Source organism: Tripterygium wilfordii, chromosome 3, assembly GCF_013401445.1.
Source record: "Tripterygium wilfordii isolate XIE 37 chromosome 3, ASM1340144v1, whole genome shotgun sequence".
Taxonomy (NCBI): domain Eukaryota; kingdom Viridiplantae; phylum Streptophyta; class Magnoliopsida; order Celastrales; family Celastraceae; genus Tripterygium; species Tripterygium wilfordii.
This window is the reverse complement of record NC_052234.1, coordinates 4,338,162-4,348,447: the sequence shown is the minus strand read 5'-3', so window position 1 is coordinate 4,348,447 and position 10,286 is coordinate 4,338,162. Positions and strand designations below refer to the sequence as shown.

Below are 10,286 nucleotides of genomic sequence, written 5' to 3'. Positions count from 1 at the left end.
AATGACTATATATTTTTGAGATAGTGCTGGAAATTAAGTTTTGAAAACAAACATACATGAACTAAGTTAGAGCATTAATTTTCCAATTATCATATCTTAACCAACTTAGGTCGAAATGACTTGAAAATTGAACCACATGCACATGAAGGCTTAATATATGTTCTAGGACTATAATCATGAGAAATTAAGTGCATCACATATATATTTGGTCATATGCTTAAATTCCGCCAAAACTAGGTTTTACCTAATTTTGTGCATATGTGTTTTTTTGTGAACGTGGTGAACCAAATGAACTCCGATTTAAATTAAATTTCATGTGAATCTTAGTTTCATCACTATGAACATATTTGATTTAGTAAAGTTCAAGAGAAAAGGTCATTTACACTAAGTTTGCAAAATGACTTTGAATTTACACTTATAATTTATCGGTTTCACTATTAGTGACTTATTTGCTTGGTTGAGTGACCAAACGATTTCCGATTGTTATGAAATTTTATGTGGACATTCTAATATATATAAAATGATTTATCATGCAGTAATACGAATTTTCTGGGTTGTTTTTCTAATGTAATTAACCTATGCGCTCTATATGAAGCTCTTTGAGCTTACATGCAATTGGGGAGTTCTACCTCCTATTTTCTTGTAGGTTAATCATCATTGTGGTCTCATATGGCTCAGAATTCAGTATGTTCAAGAGTGGTCGAAGTCCAGTTTCTAAGAATGAGCTTGGAGCTCTAGGAAACTATGAAAAATCCTATATTTGCCAACTTTCCACTAAGGCACTTTATCAAGTTGAATGAATCAAACATTGAGGCTATTGGTTGTGGTCTTCATGGAGATACAACTCTTTTCAAACATGTGGGACAAACCTTGTCCTCTCTATCATTAGTGATATATTCTTGTTTGACATTTTCACTCAAGACATGTGCTACCAAGAAAGTTAGGTTGGTGCAATCAAACAAGATCCTTGACATTTTCACTCAAGACATGTGCTACCAAGAAAGTTATGTTGGTGCAATCAAACAAGATTCTTGACTAAGGGATCACTTTTGAAGTCTTTGATTCAAAATGAAGGGACAAGATGGCATAGTACAATCTACATCCATGGCTGAGAATTAAAGAGAGTTTGAATGGTCAAGATTTGAAGACATACATTGATCAAATGGTTGTGCATAAGACAACTTTCTTGCTTGCAATTTTTGACTTAAAAAAAGGAGCATGTGCATCGTCTATATGCTCTATGATGGAGATTTGTTTGCTCAAATCATCAATGACCAAGATTAGGAGCTGCAATGGATGGTAGAGATCAACTCTTGAAGTTTGATCCAATGGCTACAAGCATAGGAGAGAATTGCCTTTAAAAGAGGATCTTCCCTTTCATACAAATTGGAGAAGCAAATTGAAAAATTATCCTTGAGAGAAACCTCTTGCTATCAAGTTCATCAATCATCAAGCTTTCTTGCTATTTGCTACAACAATCTTCTCCAATACAAGCCTCTACAATCAAGGAGTTCTCACTACTCTTGCTTTTGCAAAAGGGAAGTTCCTATATCCTTTAGGCTTTGTTTACTTACAATCTAAACCTCTCTTGTTCTTAAAATCCTATCTTTGAGAGTGTTGCTGTAATCTTGAGAGTTCCACACCAAATACCTTTGAGGTAACCTGTGAGAACCTTGGTTGAAAATTCCATTGAAAAATTCCCTTTGTTAAGGGAAATTGTAAACATTGAAGTTTGAGGGCGTTCTTAGAAACCCTTGGTGTAAGGAGTTTTGTGGGTCTCTTAAAACCACACCTTAGTGGAGTTGGGAAAATCCTAGGTTGGTGAATCTAGGTAGTAGACTTAGGAGAAGGGTCACCGAACTACTATAAATCGCTGTGTTGATTTTTTTGTTTACTTGTTTATATTTACTACTTGTTTCAAACTGCAGGATTTTCAAAACCCTAATCTGTCCGAGATTAGCAGACTGCCTTAAACTTTGAATTTTGATCTGAAATTTTGATATAGTGTTTATTAAGGTGTTGTGACATTGCATATAAAATTTCGTTGCATTTTGACATCATTTGATAGGTAAAATCTGAGTTGAAAAATCTGTGTGCAGTGTGTTGCTTGAAAATCTGTTTTGTGCAATTCTTGATTATTTGATATTTGGTCATTCACTATATTGTATCACATCTTGCATTGGATTGAATATTGATTAGGAAAATCATTAGAGTCCAAATTTGTGTGCTACTTGTTAATTGCCATTAATTTGTTTAAATTGAAAAAAGGATTCCAATTGGAATTTGGGGACACAATTCACCCCCCCTCTTGTGTTAAACTCGATCCGTCACTTTGCACCATTGCCTAGACTACAAATGAAAGCATTTTTGTCCTTTACAGAGAAGCTGTCCATAAAATTCAAAAAATCATTTATTGTTATTATTTACATGTAAAGTCCCCATCACCGGTTACTCTTATCTTGGCCATCCTCGGATGCCCTTTTGTACTTGGTTTCTGGTTATCCATATATTTCTTGCTGTGTTGCCTATCCAAAAACAAAAAATAGGAACATTTTTTTTATCAGAATGCTCCTAACCCTCCCACCTTCTCAGTGCCAGCAATGTCCACCGCCAAGCATACAATAAAATACAAGCAGGAAGGAACCAAAATCAAGCCTCATACAGCATTCCAACCTCAATACGTTGCGGCGGTGGCACCCCTAGAGCTGGGAGTCCAGACCTGCAATTGCTGTGCAAGAACTCATAGAAGGCAAGCATCATTCTATCAAACCAGGTACAGTTACTACCAATATAGAACCTCGTCTTCCCACGAATGTGAACAACACCAGCTATTTTTGCTTCTTGCAATGCATAAATCTCTTCTTGGAGCTCCCGCGAATCATTTTGAAATTCTCCTGAGCAATTTTGCAGATGTATCCGCAAACTGTCACTGACTTGAGTTACAAAGTCATCTCCCTCAAGATTTAGGGAGTCTGCATAGCCATACTGTATCACACAACCATATACGCCTTCAAGGCCTAGCTTGTTGACGACAAGCCTCTCATGTTGAGCAACCTTAGGCACCAGGAGGTACCGAAGTGTGGTGAATATAGTGACCTTGTGCAGAGATTTCATGCTCTTAAGATAATGACCAAGTATTGGAGTCAGTCCATCTTGAATGTTAGTGTAAAAGAAGCACAGACCAGGAACTCTTTGGACACACGGATCGGATAATAGCAGCCCCAGTCTTCCCAAGTCTATCTTATGAGTTAACTCGTATTCGATCTTTCTCTGCCTCCCATAGAACCAGCCAAACATAATGAAGGCTAGTATAAATGATATGGCAAATGGTATCCATCCACCTTCTGGAATCTTAGTGAACACTACGCTCATGTAAATACCTTCCATTGTAAAAAATACAGTGAAGTAAAGGGAAACCACCAGCAATGGAGTTCTCCATATTATGATCATGACTAATGTCAGTAATATCGTGGTGATGAGCATAACAAGGATAACAACAACACCTGTAAGCAAGAGTAATGAATGAGTAGATTGCACTGAATGGAAGGAAAATGGAATGAAGCTAATGAATCTACCAAAAAAAAGAGTATGGTGCAACATATAAAATAAAGATACAAATGGCTATAAAATAGCATGTACCAAAAGCATTTCCAATATCTTTTCCATCTCCAAAAATAAGTATGACAGCAACACACAGCACCATGAGGATATAATTGACTTCCGGGGAGTAGACCTCGCCCTCCTTTCTAGTAGATGTGTGAACCACCATGACCCGTGGGAAATAATCCAATACCACAGATTGCTTGATGACAGAAAAGGTCGCAGATATCAAAGACTGGCTTGCAACAATTGCGGCCAATGTGGCTATGACAAACATCGGCCAGTAAACTTTACCAGGTATGAACTTGTAAAACCCATCATCATGATCATTAAGATTTTGGATAAGGTATGCTGTTTGTCCCGCATAAGTCAGAACCAGGGATGGATAGATCGTAAACAGAAAGGCCATCTGTTGCCAAAGAAGGTGGTAAGTAGCTAGTCCACAAAGAAAAAGAAAGTTTGGAGATAGTGTAGACATTGAACTTGCCTGTATGGAACTCTTGTTAAAATGACCGAGGTCTGCAAACAATGCTTCAGAACCTGTATAATAGAAACAAAAGCAATGTAACTGGGGCACAAATTGATTTTAATGCTTGGAAAAGAAATATACATTATGACAAATAGAATTGCGAGGAGGTCCGGAACTGTCAAATCCAACTGAGGAATTTATTTAACTCGTAAAATCTGTTTATGGTCATTGAATTCAATACTCCACAGGATATAGCAGTCAGGATAATAATATCATTCTCTATGGAGTCAGGTACCAACACGTTAGGCAGCTGAAAACACACTCCATATTTTCACAGTCGAAGACAATCATAAGTATAAGTTATGGAACATCACACCCCTCGAAAGCTGTGAGACAAACATAATGTGGATGGGTTCTCTCCCACCAAGAAAGATGTTTGCGTCTGTATTTTTTTTAACATTGCATTGACTTTATGGTGGACCAAAATGAGGTCAAAAGCATACTGCAAAGTGTAATGCTTGGGATTCGTTTTTTACCTATATATGATGGCAAAATTGAAATACAATACCCACCGTGCCAATTTGGTGACAAATAATAGTAAAATAAGGCTCACCTGTAATACAGAGGACAGTTCCCCCAAGCAACAGCCAGCCTTCTTTTCCATTTCTTCCAAAGAAATGTATAATGTAGAGTGGAGATAAAGCCTTGAATATGCTAGGGTAATGGCGTGTTATATTATAAATTCCTACAACAGGAGTGCTCAAAGTCCATGCCAACATGATGGGAGAAAAGAGGAAACTAACTCGAGAGGTTCCAAACTTCTGCATAAGGAAAATAACAACCAGAACTATCGAGGAAAAAGCCTCAACCAGAGCTGCAACATCAGAAAACAGTTTAGTGAGACTCAAATAGGAATTTTCAGGTGGGGAAAATATAAACAAATAGACAATAAAACAGAAATCAGGTCACTAGGACGGACATCCAAATTCATTGGAGATAAATAAATCTTGAAAGCTGTCCATCTAACTTCCAAAAGTTTCAATTTCAGCTGTTTAACAAGTTGCACCAATTCTTATAAATTACCAAAGGCTATATGGTTGTTAGAGAGGAAGACATTTAGACAAGAAAATTCCTGTGCCTATAACTGAAGAATATTGCATATAACTGAAGGAAATCTCTGACTGGTCCATCTGTTCCCATTAACAAAATGATACAAGTTAATAGTGCAAGATGAGCATATTAAAAGATGAAACAGGAAATAACAATTCCTTTTGTCATTGGAAATTCAGCGTAACACCTCATAATAGTAATTTGGTATCTCTCATCTAATGAATAGGCTTCAATCGATTTTTAAAGTTGACCATACTGCATGTCAGTGCTGCCCATGTCATCCCTCAATGGATAAGCAAATACACAGCAAGGATAAGATATTTAACACAAAAGCGCATTTCCATACTAATAACTTTTGCAGGTAAAGCTTTTCTTCTGTTCTCTAAAACTCGCTCCAAGTAAAATGTCAAACAATGATAGCTAATAAAGAATATTTCAACCTGATTTTATTGTGCATACTCATGTAAGTGAAAAACATCTGAGGGGTCAACTACACCATACTAACAAAAGATTTTAGTACATTAGATACATGCACAATCACAATTTTCATGTTATCTTTTGAAGCAAAATCATTAAACACCTTATTCGATAAATGTAATCTGGATTGAGCTGTATTAAGTAGAGTAGTATATTAAGTTCATTAAATACTTACATTTGCTAACAGAAGGAAAAGGTTGTCTTATTCCGTCCATTGCTGATAAAACTGCCAACCAACTCAGGAGTTCAACAAATTTTCTAAAATGGTTAATGTAAAAAAGTAACCCCAAACATGCAAGGAATCTGCAACCAACCTGAGATTGCAGGTGTAAGTATACCGTCCCCAATTAGCATGCACATGCCAAGTATTACGACGAAAAGCAATATTCTTCTAGCAACTATACTTCTTTCAAAAAATTTACCAAGCCTACTTCTATTTTCTGTGCCTTCACGCAAGACGGAGCATGAAATACTTGAGTTTGAACTCGTGTTTCTTGAGGAAACAATTCCAACTTTCATATTTCTACATAGTAGTGAGTACAAGGCAAATGTTCCACCTGCAGGAAGTCAGTTGTCTGCATGAGTAAAAACTCCATGCACTAGCGCTCGCATGTCAAATAGTACATAGTTGGGGCATCTTGCAGCTGTTTTGATGATCTCACCATAACTGCTACTAAGACAGTAATACATTCAGCAGTTTCAACATGTTCATCTTAAGTGCTGAAATTTATCCTGCTGCAATTCCATTATAAAGTAACTATATTGAACAAGCTTCAATAGTAAAATATTCATGTCTGCAACTGAACACAAATATTTATACTTGTATCATATTCTGTTAATGCAAGAAATTGGACGATGTCTCAGTTTTGGTTATAGCATTGTTTCCCAATGCCATGTGGACTTGAGTGTACAAGTCCAGTACACAGTAAAGATTTAATGAAAAATCACCAAATCAGCACCACTACAATGACCAGATAGTTCTGATGATAACCAACTCTTCACGTGCAGCACCATTTTAATGGCCAAACTAAAATGAGAAGAAAATTAAAACACAATTATTTTAAATCAGCTGAAGGCAAGGCCCTAGGTCAAATTGTACAGAATGTGATTACGAAGAAGTGCATCAAATTTTCATTCCGTGTCCAACTGAAATCAAACACATAATTGTACAACACAGAAGTTAGCTATCACATGACTCAAACTAAATGAAGAGAATAACAAGTTGTTGATGGTGCATTACTCAGAGACAGCTTATAAAAAAACCAAAAAAATAAAAATTAACATTAACATAATTTTTCAAATTACTATAATATAAAACAGATTCTTAAACTAACATACCTTCACCCTGATCATCAGCTTTGAGGGCTATGCCGACATACTTGACAACTCCAATTAGAGTAAGGGTCCAAAACATGATACTGTAGATTCCCAAGTAGTCATCCTCAGTTGGAGACTTCAATGGCATTGATGGGTATACATACAATGGGGATGTTACAAGTCCCCCAAATACTACTCCCAGTGTCTTGTACGCAAGAACCACATTCCCCCATCGACCATTTTCCTGATTCAAAGGATTCATTTAAACTCTCAAATCATCAACTAAGAAAACTTCCCAAAACCCATCAAGCTAAACTTTCCCATTACTGGGAAAATATTAGAAGAATCAACAAATATAGCGACAAGCAACTAATGCCTCTTTAAGGTCAGCGTTCCATTACAAAAGAAAATGAGAACATCAAGAACAAAAGGGTCCCAAACAAGCAGAAAGAAAATGAAGCAATACCTTACACTGTGTAGTTGTAGTTGAGATAGTACCGTTGCGATTGTGAATTAGACTTGGATGCCTATTGAGACCCGAATCAACAACTAACTCAGACAAAGTTGCCGACGACTCCGCTACTCCGATTCGCCCTTCCATAGGTACCACCACCCACTAGTCCTATACGCCTATGCACCCGCGCCGCTAGTAGCTATTGTCTTATTTTATATACAAAATTTCAGATGCAATTGAATTTTTGAAAAGGCAAAAATAAAATCATATCGTGGGGTTTTCAAAAAAGTTTCGTGGGCGTGACGTGCCAATTAATCTCCACCTTATATTATAAAATGTGTTTCGTAATTCCACGTTTTTTCTCCCACGTGTGTTGGATCTAATCTCCGTGTAAATTATTTTTAGCTCGTAAATCATTTGGCCAAGCATGAATATTTCCAGCAGGATGATTAAAATTCCATTCACTATATCCATCTACGGTTCACTAATTTTATGAACTAGATGTTGTTGGTAAAGGGTTTTTGGCTTTGCTATAGTTACAAGTTTACCCGATGAACAGTAGTTATGACTCACACTAGACATTTGATCACCGCATATGAGTGGTTATGTTATGGAGGATCAGAATTTACTGCCAGTGGTTATGTGGATTCAAATTTTGTAGGTGATCTCAATAAAACTAATCCACCATAGGTTATGTGTTTACACTTGAAAGAGGAACAATGAGTTGGGTATCTAAGTTACAGATGTTGGGTGTAAAATACATCTATTTTCTTGGCTTAAAGTTTCTATTTTTTATATGTTGTTAGTGCAAAATACTGTCCATATTTGTATTTTTATGAACATGTACTACTAGAGAATAAAAGCTGCTTCTAGATAAAATTTGTAACCTGTATTGCAATCTATTATGGCCGCAAAGCACAGGAATCAGATTTTCACTAAAATTGTTGATGTGGCAATTACAGTTGGGCTCGTCTTTGGGTTTTAATAAACATAAAAATAGTCTTATGCCATGGAAGAGAAGGAATAGTTTAGTCGAGAAGGAATTCATTGTTGAAGGAACACAGACCTAATTTGACAAACAGAGAGACGACAAGGAGGAAGAGGAGCACTTTTTTTATGATTATGCGTAAATAAACTCTTTTCTAGCTAGGGTTTGGTAAGTTCTTCTACCAAAAACCTTGTGGACGGATTTGATTGACATTCAAACTAAGTTTAATTCTTTGTCCTCTAGATTGATTGTTTATTTCCTATTATTATGCATACCTGATCAACATCATAATTTTGGGAATTTTTAGTTAAACATATTCGGCTAACCATGACCCGGTGTTTGACAGAGTAACAAAAACTTGCATAAGATCCAAGTTTTGGGAACGTAGGACATAATTGTTTGGGTAATAATAGACCATTATCCTAGATTGTGCGATTGTCGATTTCCTGGTGCCTATGCTTGTTTTAGGAAACTCTTAGGATAGACCAACCAAGACTCCTTTGATAAGAAAAGATCTTACAACTGGATCAAAGTCAGGATTGTTGCTTAAGGAAATCTAATTGACTGCAGCTGGATCAAGGTCTTTCAATTGACATTGTTAAACTTTTAAATTATGTGATTGCATATTAATCTGTGTGCATAGGTGGAGGTAGTTGACACGCCAAACCCAAGCTAGTTTTTATCCATTGATTTTTAATCCAACTTTATTCTGTTAGTTGATATTCGAAGCATCTAAGATTTATTTTATACTATTGTTAGTAGCCAGTTGGTAATTAATAAAGCCTTCGTGGATTTGACCTCATTCACCATTTTATTGTCTTTCAGCACCTACACTTATGAGTGGGTTAAACCCATCGATATTGAACTGTAAGTTTTTCTTGTTATAAAAAGTATCAATTAACAGAGTGTTATAGCGTTATCTATGACAGAAGCAGAATACATGGCAGCTACACAAGCTTGCAAGGAAGCTATTTGGATACAAATGTTATTGGAGGAGCTCAGGCACAAATAGGAGAAGATTTCAATGTTCTGTGATAGTTAGAGCTCCTTACATATTGCATGGAATCTAGCTTTTCATTCAAAGACAAAGCACAGAAGGGTTAATACCATTTTGTCTAAGAAGTGGTGGAAGATGGACATGTAGATATCATGAAGATACACACCCAGGAGATCAAACCTAGCAGATGTCATGAAAAAGCCTATTAATCCTGACAAGTTTATATGGTGTAGATTCTCTTGTGGCCTAGTAGAAACGTATGCAATATAGAATTGGCAAGATATGGAGTAGATTAAACATGTGAGTCCAAGTGAGAGAATGTAAGTTATAAACTCACATGTCACCAATTGCAAAAGAAAAGAGGTACAAGTGTTTATCTTCCATAGGTCAAATAAGGTGGCTATTGTCGGCAACTCTTGGTGGCTTTCTTAAGTTTATTATGGTAGCTTATTAATGCTAGAGAGAAGGTCCAAGTCTAAAGTTCATTGGCGATTTCACAGTTATCAAATGAAAAAAAAAAGCTATGCAAGTTGTTTCTTTCTTGAAGTTAATTTTGATGGCTTGTGTGCCTTAGTTGGAGACTTGTTGCATGTAAACCGACTAGTGACAAGTTGGCTTGCGTGCCTTAGTAGAGTTTTCTTAACACGACTAATGTTATGACGACAAGTTGCTTCTTTACAAGGTGAGCAAACGTAAGCTGAGAGTTCCCCGAGACGTGTTCTTCAAGAAAGATGCTCTGATACATAAGTCAAAACTTGAGGAAACAAACGATTGAGAACTTCGTAAATCGGAGCTCTTAAGTAAAAAAGAAAAGTATTATAAATTGTGTGTAGAATATATATGTTTGAAGGTACCTTTTATAGTAGTTGAATGA

General features: G+C 36.4%; 1 protein-coding gene across 2 annotated transcripts; it reads right to left on the bottom strand.

Moving 5' to 3' along the window:
• Positions 1–2,377: 2,377 nt before the first annotated feature.
• Positions 2,378–7,636, bottom strand: LOC119987663 (probable potassium transporter 17). 2 transcript variants are annotated; one of them, XM_038832583.1, is made up of 8 exons: positions 7,440–7,636; positions 6,995–7,217; positions 5,971–6,213; positions 5,832–5,882; positions 4,683–4,943; positions 4,088–4,140; positions 3,640–4,009; positions 2,378–3,503 (listed from the first exon to the last, which is right to left on the bottom strand). In XM_038832583.1, exons 1-8 carry the CDS (start codon positions 7,572–7,574, stop codon positions 2,650–2,652), a joined length of 2,190 nt encoding a protein of 729 aa, XP_038688511.1. In that variant the 5' UTR covers positions 7,575–7,636; the 3' UTR covers positions 2,378–2,649. The 2 variants fall into 2 exon arrangements, with proteins under 2 accessions (XP_038688511.1, XP_038688520.1); XM_038832592.1 differs by lacking the exons at positions 5,832–5,882; positions 5,971–6,213.
• Positions 7,637–10,286: the final 2,650 nt, after the last annotated feature.

What these genes read in the sequence shown, in the direction of transcription:
- LOC119987663 (XM_038832583.1), bottom strand. Translation starts at nt 7,574, where the DNA reads ATGGAAGGGCGAATCGGAGTAGCGGAGTCGTCGGCAACTTTGTCTGAG. An exon ending in AGCTGATGATCAGGGTGAAG is followed by an intron (nt 6,214 to 6,994) that starts GTATGTTAGTTT and finishes GACTTCCTGCAG; the next exon opens with GTGGAACATTTGCCTTGTAC. An exon ending in AACTGTCCTCTGTATTACAG is followed by an intron (nt 4,141 to 4,682) that starts GTGAGCCTTATT and finishes TCTATTATACAG; the next exon opens with GTTCTGAAGCATTGTTTGCA.